This window comes from Lates calcarifer, linkage group LG1 (assembly GCF_001640805.2).
Source record: "Lates calcarifer isolate ASB-BC8 linkage group LG1, TLL_Latcal_v3, whole genome shotgun sequence".
In the NCBI taxonomy this organism is placed as follows: Eukaryota; Metazoa; Chordata; class Actinopteri; family Centropomidae; genus Lates; species Lates calcarifer.
Window position 1 is genome coordinate 20,118,152 of NC_066833.1, and position 14,120 is coordinate 20,132,271.

General features: G+C 40.0%; 1 protein-coding gene and 1 long non-coding RNA gene across 2 annotated transcripts; both read left to right on the plus strand.

The window, feature by feature from the left end:
• The first annotated feature begins 2,194 nt into the window (after window positions 1-2,194).
• LOC108901004 (uncharacterized) lies at window positions 2,195-9,240 on the plus strand. Its single transcript, XR_001963820.2, has 2 exons — window positions 2,195-7,751; window positions 7,831-9,240. It is a non-coding gene; the product is annotated as an uncharacterized LOC108901004 (long non-coding RNA).
• A 1,230-nt stretch (window positions 9,241-10,470) lies between these two features.
• otc (ornithine transcarbamylase) lies at window positions 10,471-14,119 on the plus strand. The gene is made up of 10 exons (XM_018702432.2): window positions 10,471-10,680; window positions 10,806-10,944; window positions 11,053-11,134; window positions 11,545-11,632; window positions 11,847-12,000; window positions 12,083-12,205; window positions 12,434-12,487; window positions 12,576-12,725; window positions 13,211-13,348; window positions 13,424-14,119. Exons 1-10 carry the CDS (start codon window positions 10,598-10,600, stop codon window positions 13,481-13,483), a joined length of 1,071 nt encoding a protein of 356 aa, XP_018557948.1. The 5' UTR covers window positions 10,471-10,597; the 3' UTR covers window positions 13,484-14,119.
• Window position 14,120: the final 1 nt, after the last annotated feature.

A 14,120-nucleotide genomic window follows, 5' to 3' on the forward strand; every position in this document is an offset into this window, starting at 1 on the left:
TGTCATTGCTGTCAGGTGTGTCGGCCCGTGTTGGGTTTTAAAGTTTGTAACTTCTTGTATTTGATTAGAGTAATATGTTTAACCTCACTGCACTGTGGGAACGCAGGCGCGTGCACCATATAATGTCCAGTTTTTATTAATTTATTTGAATTCAAGTTAATAGAATTTCTCAAAGGAAAAGCTTGAGTGGTGTGTGGCTGCTCAGAGGGATAGGGCTTAACCCACAATGCTGTAAACCCTTATTAGTTATGACTGTATTAAAATTCAAAAGGTGACAATGGGCTGGCCTGTTTCAACCACACAAACGCTTCTATGTGAGCACAGCGACAGGCCTCGCGGCCTAAAGCCTGCGCCGTTTTGGTTTAAGTAGGTGCAAAACGCCCGACGGAAGACGAATACTGTCGTGTTTGATTTTCAGTGAATATTTATATATACTGAAAGAGTTATAGTAGTTAATAAATTCAGTCGCATTATTGGTCTCGAAACTTTGAAACAGACGATGCAATCAAACAAATAGAGAGAGGCCTCTCTAGGTAGTATTGAGCATGGACGGTGTACAGGACCGCGAACAGCTGCTACAGTGTTACACAACTGAGCATTTGTGAGTCAAAGTAATTTACTTAATAATTGTTTTTGCCCCTGTTTTTAATCAATAACAGAACAACGCCCTCCTGTAAGCTGTGGGGAAAAGACACCGGGAGAACCTCGTCCTTTAAAACTGAACAAGAAAAGTAAGTGATGCCATTGAAGTAGCCACGAGTTAGCGTAGCATTGGTGTTGATGTCATTTCTGCACCTTTGCAGCGTCTAAGGTCCTGCTTTTATCACATTTCCAGAGTGTGTATTCCTATAATACCACATATATGTCAAAGTGAATTTTAAGGTTAGGAAATAACCAAACTGTCAGAGGCTTGAGTCAGACTAACTTTTCTTTTCTTCTTTTTTTTCCCGCAGGTAGATCTACGAACCAGTAAGACTCATTTTTCTTTTTATTCTGTGTGTTTTGGAAGGCCGCCGCGCCGCTCTCTCACAAACACGCACACATGCACGCACACTGACTTTTACATCCTCCCCTCTGTCTGTCTTTGCTGTGTATTGAAGGTGGATTGTCATGGCCGCCGTGTCGTGACTATTTGTTTGTCTCAACAGCTTGAAATGTTTTATTTTATGTGTGTTATTTTTTTTTACAACACCCGTTTGACCGACATAGCCATAGTCTGCGCATCCAATTTGACCATGGCCACCAAATTATTTCGTCCGTGCGTTCAACACGGCCACCCATTCGTTTGTCTCTTTGTCTTTTCCTCTCTGTTTTTCTTCTGTGTTGAAGAGATAGCAGATCTCTTAATTGTGTCGGGAGGGATGGCCTTCCAACACAATTGGAGAATTTAGAGGTCTTGTCGTTTGGATAGTGAGCTTATTTAGACGACTGCTGAGTGGTTGGAAGCTTACAGAGAAACTCTGCCCTGTTGTTTATTTATTTATCTTTTTTATTTAAATACTCAGTAAGAGAGAGACTGGCTCTGGTTTTGCTAAACTAGTGATAGTGTGACCAGGAAGATTGAGATGTGGGTTCAGAGCTGGACTGATGTAGTGCAGAGACTGAAGGGTCTCTTTCAGAGCTCTGTGGTGGGTCAGACAGATTTTTGGTTTGTTTTGGTTGGTAGGTTATTCGCCCTTAGCTACCATAGATGATAGAAGTGGAGAGTTTTTGTAGTGTGGTATAAAGAAAGGAGTTAAAAGTCACAAGTTGTATAGAAGGTGCCATGACTGATGAAGCTTGGATGAATATTTATGCACTAACACCTTTTCCTTTTTAGGTAAATCTACACTCGGTGAGTCCCATTTTTATATTCTTTAATTCTATGTTGTGTTTTTGGATGGTCGCCGTGCCTTCCTGCTTATGTCTCTCTATGATAGGGCTGAACAATTAATAAAAACATTAGACTTGACTGGTACAGACCCCAGCTAGAATCACACATTTTATAAAATGTGTGTGTGCGTATATATGTGGTGATATTGTACTGATCACTAAATATATATATACACACACACACACATACATACACATACACACATATATATATATATATATATATATATATATATATATATATATATATATATATATATATATATATATATATATAAAATTTAATATACATACTACTAAAATCATGACTATATCTAAATAATTGCAATATCCTTCATCTCAACTCCTTATTTTTAAATAGACTAATAAAAATCTGTTAGGGTTGTGTCTGTTTCTTTGTGTCAGCAGATCACTAGGGTTGTCTGTTTCTTTGTGTCAATGCATCATCACACAAACACATTTCCATTATGTTATCATAGCTTGTCATTCTTACTATTTATATTTTTTAAAAAAGTAGATATTAGAACCTTGGCCAAATTTATTATAGGGCCTTAAACACACAGCGTGAGCTGTCTTAACTTAGAACTGGTTTCAACATCAAACAATCCAAAGCTCTGTCAAAATCACTGGAACAAAGAAATCAGTCTGTGCACTCGTGTGTCTGTGACCATCGGCTCATCTGTCCAACGTGTCTGCGTGTCCGTTGTCCAACATTTATTTTCCCGGTGGATCTTCAAACAGAATTTCTTTGTGGATCTTCAACAGGTCCTGGTTGATCTACAATCTTCAAAAGTAAGTGCTGGTTTTTACTTTATGTGCTGGGGTTATGCTTGGCTGCTATGCCATAACTAACTAACTAACTAATTTCAATTTCAGCCTCATCTGGACTTCATCCTGGAAAAGAAGAGGATTGCGTCTTTGTTTGTTATTTTTTTTGTTATTTTTAGGCCGCCGCGCCATCTCCAATCTCTATCCCTCACCCTTTTAACTCGGCCACCATGCCGATCTCTAACGATCTATCCATTTCCTCGTTCATGCATTTGACATGATTGCCCATCAGTCTATGAAAAAAGAGGGTTGCGTCTTTGTTTGTTATTTTTTTTGTTATTTTTGGGCCGCCGCGCCATCTCCAATCCCTATCCCTCACCCTTTTAACTCGGCCACCATGCCGATCTCTAACGATCTATCCATTTCCTCGTTCATTCAACAAATGTGGCCTTCCACTTGGTAAAATTTAGCTGCCATTCGTCCGGCCTTAAAATCATCTAAACATCTATACTACTTTTAGACCTATAAAGTGCCAAGTTTAAAATAGATGACTGCAGGAATGGGTCTCATACCCATTCCTGCAGTCATCTACACAAGCCTTTGGGGAAAAAAAAAATTTTTTTCCTTCAGGCCTGTATATGTAGACTGACTGGATTCTTATTTCTTGGTGTGAGAAAGGGAGTGGGAGGTGTGTACAAGTCAAGTCTAATCAGCCTGTTAGCAGTTGTGTATTGTAGGTGCCTTTTCATGGCTGCTGTGTTGCAACACAGCTTTAAGTCTGTCCATCTTTTGTTTGTCCATCTTTTGTCTGCGTTTTTGATGGCCGCCGTGCTATCACTTGTGGCAGCTCCTGTCTGTCCCTGTGTTTGTCTCTGTCAGTTTATGTCTGCGCGTCAATCGACCATGTGCTGTGGTTTTCCTTAGCCGCCGTGTCAAGCAAAACCACAGTGCCATGGCTACCTATTGGCTTTTTGCCATTTATCCATCCAAGTGGACATCCATCCATGATAACTGACCCTCCGTCCGTCTACCCATCTTAGTCTGTATAATCGGTGTCTCATTTTGCTGGTGAATCTACAAACAAGTAAGTCCCATGTTTGCTTAATTTTGGCTGCCATGCCAACCCTTTCTTTCCCTGTCTCTCACACTAACACGCACACATGCACACACACTGATAGTTACACAGTCCCTATCCACTGTCTTTTTCCAATTAGCCTGTTGTTGTGTCTTGGCCGCCGCGCCTCACACAAACACGCACACATGCATGCACACTGATACTGATACTGTGTGTCTGTCTTTGTCTGTCTCTTTGTACCTTGTCCCTGTCTGTATCTGGTCTGTCTCTTTGTACCTTGTTCCTGTCTGTATCTGGTCTGTCTCTTTGTACTTTGTACCTTGTCCCTGTCTGTATCTGGTCTGTCTCTTTGACTTTGTTTGTCTCCGTCTGTTTGTTTGACCAGACTGACATTCAAATGACCTTTATTATACTGTCTGTCTCTGTCTCTATCTTGTCTATGTCTCTGTGTCTCTGACTAACGTTCAGATTAGTTTCACTGGACTGTGTCTCTGTATGTGTCTGACTGACAATCAGATTAGTTTTATTGGACTGACCGATCAGAAACCTATATTGCTAAAGCAATACAGAAACCAAACATTTACAGATAATTGGCAGTAAATAGACTATATTATGCAAATATAAACAACCCTATCAAATATAAAAGGCTTTCAATAATTACCACCAACTAAATCATACAGGACAGAAATATTGTCAATTAATATGGCATGTGCCATGACTTTATTTTCATCTCTGTCCTGTCAGATTGGATCACTTTTAGTGGAACAAGTTTTTGTTTACAGGTAGCTCTACAAGAAGTAAGTATCTCCCTATTTTTTCTAAGTGCTACATGAAGGCAACTGGACTTGCTTGAGGTTCTTGAAAATCTTTCATCTGAACAGCTTCTTCAGTTCTGTCCACCTGCCTTTGTATAGCACTTAGATGACCTGGATGACTGAGAATCTTCAAACAAAAGTAAGTGTAATTTTTGTTTTTAAATCCTGTTCTGCTTTTTAGTTTTTTCACCTTGGTCACCCTGTCTATTTTTCTACCTCTATGTCTGGCTCTAGCTTTGTTTGTCTCTATCCATGTTGGTCTCTTATCTCTTCCGGGTCTTTGTCTATCTCTCTCTTTGTCTTTAGCTTTGTCTCTATCATTATCTGTCTCCATGATGATGCTTTAGCACTATGTATCTAAACATCAGGGTCACATACACAGCCTATAAAAGCACAAAGTCAGGCATTTTGCATAGTCGGGCTTTTATGATTGCTGGAGGAAATTCTGTCTGAGATTTGTTTATCATTCATATTTGATAAATGCTTTTAATCTATTGAAGGTACTTGTTCCCATTGCTCATGCTTGTGTTTGCTGTGAAGTTACATATCATAGTTGGCGTTGTTGTTCCTTTTCCCCCCATTACCTTTTATGTGATCTGGGATTGCATTTTATTTAATTTCCTTACTACTCCCTATAGTTGGATTAAGGTGCTTTGATTTACTACATTGCCTTATTACTTTTTATCATAATAGTTGTGCTGCTGTCAAGCTCATCACCACCCAAATTTTGATACCAATTTATGTTTATTGTACTTCACATTTAATTGGATTTTGAAGTTATAGGCTGGCTTGTCTCACTGCCAAGTTTAATTCCAACTGGAGACTCAAGTAGAACCTTTTGAGTTCAAGTAGGTCTGAAGCGATATAGTTTCGTATCTGTATTTATTTGCGCTGTATGTTGGGAGGCCTCCCAGCAGGGGAAATTTATCCCACCCCTGCAAAGCGTTACATTACTAGGGTACGGTAGCATCAGTCGCTGCGCCATCAACTGACATGGGATATTTTGGGCAGTTTCATACGTACATGGAATTGTCCTCAGAACTTGGTAGACGGTTACCAGGCAGTTGCGCGTTTGGGTTTTCTGGGAGGATTCAAGCCTGGCAGAAAGAGACAACTCAAGTACTCCTGATAGGATTATAAAGAAGCTTCTGGATACCTGATGTGGGTATATTTGCTTAATGTTCAATCTATTGGTGATGAGGTCGACAGCAACAATTGCTATGAAAACCAAATTGATGTCAAGTGTACCAAGTTGTCACCATACTTTACTCTGAGTTACTTGGTATTGACATAGTTTGAATAAAACATTATACTGTGGGCTGACTTCCAGAGACGATTTTAAGGTTAACAGGTGTTGTCTTGAAGTAGAAATGGAGCATAGAATCTGAGCTTTTAGGTTTTGCTTGCAGCCAGGTGCTGCATTGAAAGTACTCATTAGATTAAGTTTTGTCATCGTTAATGGGGGTGAAAATTGGCCCTATAGCTTAACATTTTTCATGAGATTTACAGTGACCACTTCTATTAAGTAAGATTTCCATTGTGGAATATTTACTTATAGGACTTCCTTTTGCCTCTTTTATTGTAACTTTGGCACTTGATGAAAACTTTGTACTCTGCTGTATAGTGTTTGATCCTTTTGTATTTTGCCATTTTGTTTGAATAATTTGCATTTTAACTGGTCTGTTACTTTTACATGTTTGGTAAGATGTGGCTGTAGACCAATGACAAAGCAGACAACTTGAAATGTTTGACCCTCATTTGTCCTCATAAGTCACTGTCTGCAGCACATTTGATTCCTGATATGGTTAAACAGTGTTTTCAGACCTAGTTCACAGAGACCCCAACCTGGCAATGCCAGAGTGAGATCTTAAATCCTCTCTGTGTACTCATGTCCTAACAGAATCAGCAAACGTTTATGTGCGTGTGTATATTTTCCAAATTTGGAATCACAACCAGGCATGAGCTAAGACACCTTAACACTACAGAGAACAAGGTCAACAGAGTCGACTCATATCACATAAGAAGGCAAGGCTTTTCTCCTTCCCCTACTTCTCTGTATGTGAGGAAGTCTGTGCTGTTAGTAGAATTATTACTAATTTATACCCTGTTACTGATTCTGTCTTAAAGTTGTACTTTAATGGACAAGCTACTTAAAGATATTTAAGAAATTTGAAAAGCTAACCTTACGAGTAAGTGTGTACACCATGAACCCCTACTGAGTTGTGTGCTGTGGTTGTGCAGTTTCTAAAACCAGACAAGGATCCCTCTGGTTTTGTGAATCAGTTGACCATGGTATGCTATTATGATCTTACTCCAAGACACATACAACAATTGGGTATATTGTTAAAGATAACTGCATAAGGGCAATATAAACTCTGTTAATGTATATGCAAGAACGAAAGCATTTTTAACATTAAAACTTGTGGATAGTGAGTCTGAAGCATTGGGGTCAGGCATTTCAAGAGTACAAGGTTTTTATCATCCATTTGACAAACCTAGATGGGCTGAGTGTTTTTGATGTCTTACTAACTACTCTGAAGTCAGTGCACTTAAATTCAGGATCTAGGTAATATCAAGGATCACATGTAAAACCAGCCAACTTGTAATCTCAAGTATTTGGCTGCTGGAGTATTTGAAGCGGCAGTTGCTCTGGTGATAACAAGAAAACTTGCTGCTTGCCTTGTTTCTAACCAGTGACAGACTGATTGACAAGGGTCCATGTATGGACACAGTGGCTACTACTCATTGTGCCAGGTCTCAGTTTGGCCCAGGAGCAATCAGGGAGTGGATAGTAGAGTTTTCTCTAGTACTATCATGGAAGCCCCGACACCAGAATCTCTTCTGTAGCAGAAGGGTCAGCTGTGGTACTTGAACCCTTGTTGAGTTCTGACAATTCAATTCAGTCCTTAAGGGTCTTGTCAGTGTAAGCAGAATTCGGTTAATTCCACACACACAAAAATCAGAGCCATTGTTAGATTTGAGAAATTACAGCAAAAACAATAAATCTCATTGTACTTTTTGAATGAATAGTTGCAGGATGTTAAAGCCCCATATGGTGATGGAGGTTGCAGTAGGTTCAGCAGTTTCCCATGCCACCAGAAAAATCAACGTGGGATGCCATGACCCAAAGTCCTGGATAGCTGTGAAGAAGAGGAAGGCCAAGCTTTATCAAAACCCTCCATGATGACGATGTCTCTGTGCCAGATGATTGATGTCTTCAGGTGTGTTCTCTCAGATATATTATCCACTTCTTTGTGATCTTTGCTTTATACTAATGGTTTGTGTTTTTCTTTGGATCAGATGTCTAACCTTCAGGAAGCCTGGAATGCTGTGGCCTGACCTGAGCTCACCAAGTCTGCACACTGCCTTGACCTCCAGACCCCGCAAGTCTGCAAACCCCTCTGCAAAGTGGCTCAACAATTTTGCACAACTTGGCCACCAAGTAAACACCATAAACACCATCTCACCATTAATGAGATGAGCAAAACCTCAGACAAGATGTATGTTCTGGGAGCTCAAGTTCTGCAAGCTTTTGTATGGACTGCGCACCACCTAAACAGCCATGGACTCAAAGTGCTTGGGAGGCTCTTTTTTTGCTATCAGACTCTACAGTCCCACAGCTAATACCCTCCTGACTCCTGACAACCATACACAAGTCAGTAAAACTGTCACCATCATGCAACACCCAAACATTGTATATGTGTGTGCACACAAATCTGTTGTATTTATTATTCCTGTTTTTTTCCTTTTCTGCTGTATAGGTATTTGTTGTACATTTTTGTTTGATGTTAACTACGTTCCCCTGTGCTGTCTAATCAAATTACCCCTATAGTGATCAGTACAACAGAACACAATGCAGAAATACTCAACAACACAGCACTAACAAATGCCAAAGAAAGATCTTAAGTTCCCTGTCAACATGTCCAGACAGAATCAGTAACATTTGGAGCAAACCTTTGCACATTTTTTCCAAATTTAGCAGTCACAGCCAGGAATGAGCTTGGACATCTTAACACTACAGAGAACAAGGTCAACAGAGTCGACTCATCATATAAGAAGGCAAGGCTTTTCTCCTTCCCCTTCTTCTCTGTGTGTGAGGAAGTCTGTGCTGTTAGTAGAATTATTGCTAATTTATACTCTGTTGCTGATTCTGTCTTAAAGCTGTACTTGTAATGAAGAAGCCACTCAGAGGTATTTAAGAAATTGGAATAAATCTAACTCTACAAGTCAGCATATAGACCATGAACTCCTACTAAGATGTGTGCCATGGTTGTGCAGTTTCCAAAACCAGACAAGGATCCCTCTGGTTTTGTGAATCAGCTGACCAGGGTATGCTATTATGATTTTAGACACAACAACTGGATGTTGACATGTTTTATGGACAGATTTAGTGACATAGGTATTTATGGACATTTCTTTCTTTGACATTAACTACATTCCGATGTGTTGTCCAATTTGATTTCCCCTACAGGGATCAATACAGATACAGAACAGCACTTAACATGGCACTACAACACTCACACAAGATGTACAACACAAATTAGATAGCCATCTGGGGAAAGTGCATGGATACTGTAGCTGTATTTGTTGTGATGCTGATGTTCTGAAGTGGGGTTTTAGCCCACAGATAATGTATTATGTCTGTATTTAAAATCTGTGTTGGTATCTGTATTATGTTTTCCCTAAGTAAAATCATTGCTTATTTCCTAAGTTGACTTGTCTGGTGCATTTTTCCATCATCATGCTGACAAGACGTAGCGGTTTTGAAATGCTGGTTTCAACTCATCATGAGGAAATCTGTTATCTGTACCTGTAATGTGGTCATTTCACTTATGAAATTTGTTCAGCAGGTCTTTCTGTTGTTGGAAGGTGAGCAGCTCAAAAGAGAGGGATGAATGTATTAATGGGAAGATAGTGAACAAAGTAATTGCATTTTATCACAACATTCATTTTGTGTATTGTGTAACTGTATTCACTTGATTCATTCAGAACTCTTCTTACTTATCCTGTAGGATGCATTAAAGTGTGCATACTTGACATACAGTAGCAGCTTAAATGCTGACAAACTCCACTGGTTGAGTCTGTTGAGATGAGAAGCTATAATGTTTCTCTGTTAAAGGTTGTCTGAGATTGTCTCCTCAGCTGCCATAGAAGGTGTTGACAGTCAACACTGAAGTGGTTTCACAGTGTGAGTCTTGATGCTGAGGGAAACCTTCCCCTCTACTGGACCTGCAGAGACAATCAGGAGCCCTAATGAACTCTATACTGTCAGCAACAGAGTGACAGTGGAGAAGAGACAGAGCAACAGCTTCACCTGTAGAGTCCCAACAGATGAAAATTAACCAGACCAGAGACACAACTATGCATCGCAGGAATACATGGGTCATAAATTCCATATATACTCAACTTATTAAATTAATGCAGCTGAGTTAGTTGCACACCTTTGGCACATCCTGGGTGCTGAGTTAGCTCAATGAATTTGGGGCAGAGTGAGACATCCCAGCTGCTGAGTTAATTATAATTATTGCAGAATAAATAAGAGCAGAATGAATCCTGTCTAACTTACTCCTAAACATATTGTACAATTGACATTTTATTATTACTATATTTTAACTTTCTTTCAATAAATCCAGAAAAGTCGTACCAATCTTTATTGTTCCCTTTATTTTATTTGTTTATTTTGTATCAAGATGTAATCTTCTGCTGGATAACAGGTAAAAAAGAAAAACAACAACAACCACAAAAAAACATTTATGGTTGTATGCGGAGTGCTTGCTGGATGTGCTGCTTAGCAACCAAATTTCCAGCAGCTGATAACCTCCTTTTACCTGTTTTGTTTTACTGAAAATGTAATAGCCCACAAAGTTACTGAATGAAGCCACGCCTCGCTGCCTCGTCTTGCGGTGACGTCAGCAGCAGCCACGCTGCCGGTTGGCTCGTAGCTCCGGCTGCGTGCTCTGGAGTTAAGGCTGGATTAGGTCGGGAGGCAGTGAATGAAAGTTGTTTTCTCTCTGATGAAATATTCTCACAGCATTACGCTTCCATTAGATTTACATTTCGAGTTGCCATGTTTGTGAAACTATTATCTGTAAACAGCCCAGTTTTCAGATGTTTGAAAACTTTACACAACCGTTCTGCACGAGGGTTCAGGTAAGAGAGTCCAGGCTGGCTGACTTTATTTCGACAGTAGCATACTAGTTAGTCGGGATTTGTCAGCAATGCATTGTAAATGAATGGAATAATGCATCGTGCCGTCGTTTGTCCCTTTTTTTAAGCATTGGAGCCGCTTCCCTTGGCTCAGTGAGTTTAAAGGGTCGCAGTTGTCTCACATTGAAAGATTTCAGCTCAGATGAAATCAAGAAGGTGTTGTGGGTGTCAGGGGATCTAAAACATCGGATCAAGCATGAAAAACAGGTACCTTACTTCAGCTACCTACTTGTACTTCCAGTGTCCGTTTGCTAAGTGAGCTGTGCAGCCTCTGTGTGGGTCAGTTGAGGAAACTAACTTACATTTCTATTTCAGTATCTTCCTCTTCTGCAAGGAAAGTCGATTGCTATGATATTTGAGAAGAGGAGCACCAGAACAAGAATGTCCACAGAAACAGGTGTCAGTTTTGTATATGACCATCTACACTGGTATGTGCCATGTGGCTGAGCTAGACATTCACGTAAATGATAATGGGTATAGTGTGCACAAACGAGCAACATGGATGCTTCCATTATTATGAGCACACAAATGTATATTCATTGTATGTATCCTGATGCTGGGCTGATACTGTTCCTCAGAGTCATTGTTAACATGGACACAAAAGAACTGCTGAAGGGCAACTTTCAGTGCATCCGTGGAACAAAGCACCAAATGAACAGCTATTTTCACTCCTCTTTTTCCCCACTGCACTGCCCCCCTCAACACTTGTACTATGCTGCATGCTTGTTTGATTTCAAATAACATTTTTCCAAGTAGTTGTTGGCTTTAAGGGGAATTAAAGTTTCCTTAATAATATTGTAATCCCAGGTTTTGCTTTGCTGGGTGGACACCCCTGTTTCCTCACCTCTCAGGACATCCACCTGGGTGTGAATGAGAGCTGCACAGACACAGCTAGGTGAGTTGTGTAATTATGATTTCACTTATGAAAATGTGTACAATTGTTTTTGAATATACCCCTTATTTTTAGTGTAACCGTCCTGCTAGTGAGCATCTCAGGCTGACAACAATCTTCCAGTGTATTTAAAGGAAAAGATGGTGTTCCCCAACCAGATTTTTCCCCCGGATCCACAGCTTTATGGGTATATGTTATCTCTAAACTCTCTCCACAGGGTTCTCTCAGGGCTCTGTGATATTGTCTTGGCGCGAGTGTACAGCCACTCCACGCTGGAGGAGCTGGATAAGGAGGCCTCCATTCCCATCATCAACGGTCTGTCTGACCTCTACCACCCAATCCAGATTCTGGCTGACTTCCTCACTTTGCAGGTGTTGAAACCCTTCAATTTATCCTTCATCCAGCAAATGATAATGACATAGTATTTTCTAAATTACTACCATTCTTTTCCAGGAGCATTATGGCTCTCTTAGTGGATTAACAGTGAGCTGGATTGGAGATGGCAACAACGTCCTCCACTCCTTCATGATGGCCGCAGCCAAACTGGGAGTTCACCTTAAGATTGCTACACCAAAGGTTTCCCTCCACTTACACTATCACATGCATTCAACCTCTCTTTTTAGTGCACATATCTTCTTCTTTTGTAGCTGGAATGTACATATGCAGTCGACCGAGGGTATCTCATCTCTGCAGTCTTGTGAAAGCATAATTGAATACATATATACATACATTAAATACACATACATTAAAGCATAATTTAATGTATAATCAGAAACTAAGCTACAACTGTATCTCCACTCACAGGGGTATGAGCCAGAGAAGAGTGTTATTCAGGAGGCACAGAGACTCTCCAAAGAGGTGAGCTTCTCTTCAGGGGTGGTTATTATAAACAGACCTGTGGTCAAATAACTTCTTATGAATTAAGCATTAAGCATTTGTGTCTCAGCATGGGACCCAGCTCGTTCTGACCTCTGACCCGATGGAGGCCGCCCACGGCAGCAATGTTTTGGTCACTGACACTTGGGTCAGCATGGGACAGGAGGAAGAGAAGAAAAAGAGGCTCAAAGATTTTCAAGGTTACCAGATTACAATGCAGGTAAAGAAGGATTACTATTAAAGGCAGAATTGAGCATTTTTATTTATTCAGACTCAGTAAAGGCCACCCACAAACACACCAGTAGCTTTTGGTACAATCAGCAATTGCCTGTGCCTGTTTGCACTACACAGCAAGCAAATCAGTTCAGTGAAAAATAATGTCTGCAAACATGCTCTTGTCTGACCAGCTGTGGTACTTGCCTCAAACAAACCAGTCTAACACGAATTGTCCAACATATAAATAAGGACGCATGCCTAAAATTAAACTAGAAACACTTACCTGAAATGGTTTGCATAGTAGATTATTACATGCACAAAACTGACCGTGTGATATTATCCAGAAAAATGCACAGTAATTATTTTTAGTCAATAAAAAATACACTAAAACATTGTCCCTGGACAAAGGCACTAAAAATAAATCCTAGCATTTACAATCACTGAATGTGATTTACTTAATAATGATGTTTTGTCTCTGGTTCATTACAGACAGGAAGTGTGGCCAAACCAGACTGGACCTTCCTGCATTGTCTGCCCCGAAAAATGGAGGAGGTGGACGACCAGGTGTTCTACTCCTCCCGTTCGCTCGTCTTCCCTGAGGCTGAGAACAGGAAGTGGACAATCATGGTGAGATGAAACATGGTTATACAGTATGCAGTCTCCAAACAGGATATTAACCAGCATGTCTCTCCTCTCTTCCAGGGTCTGATGGTTTCTCTTCTGACTGACTACACTCCACAGATCCCAATGCTAAAGTTTTAACTTCAGATCTTAAGGTGGTGTTTTACTACAGTCCTCTGCAGTTGGGGCTGATTTGTAGTTCGCTATTTTAGCGCAAGACTAGATAGATTACCCCAAAGTAATTGTGTTTACATTGTTCAGTTCACATTTAGAGCACAGATGGCATGGTTTGGCTCAGCTCACTGTTGAATAGAAGACTGTTGCCCTGCAGAGTTATCTGTTTACATTCTACATTTACTGTGATTAAGAACAATGACTGTGGCAAGCATGAGGTTTACAGTGAAAATATTTTTGTTATATGTGTGTTATTGAAAAGGAAAAGATTAATGATCCTTTCTTCAAGTTGTTTAACATGGTCTTAACACAATATTCTCCAACAGCAACTGACTATGTCTATACCACTATAACAAATGAACACTGTGTCATAAGTTGAATATATGTACTTAATGGTTGAACATGTTTTTTACGTCACGTTTTTTGTGTATCAGTGTATACACATGCCTTTCACATCATATTCTACATTTGTAATGCTGTGCTTGAGTTCTGTTTCTTGAGAGCCTGTGATGCAGAAATGATGGAACAACGCTAAGAATCAGTTTGTTGTTTACAAATTATAAACAAACATGTTGTCAGCTATAAATAATTTCAGTCCGTAGAC

Excerpts from the sequence above, each read along its gene's own strand:
- otc (XM_018702432.2), top strand. The coding sequence starts at position 10,598 with ATGTTTGTGAAACTATTATCTGTAAACAGCCCAGTTTTCAGATGTTTG. Across the intron at positions 11,135-11,544 it reads AAGAATGTCCACAGAAACAG|GTTTTGCTTTGCTGGGTGGA; the intron begins GTGTCAGTTTTG and ends TTGTAATCCCAG. Across the intron at positions 12,726-13,210 it reads GTTACCAGATTACAATGCAG|ACAGGAAGTGTGGCCAAACC; the intron begins GTAAAGAAGGAT and ends GGTTCATTACAG.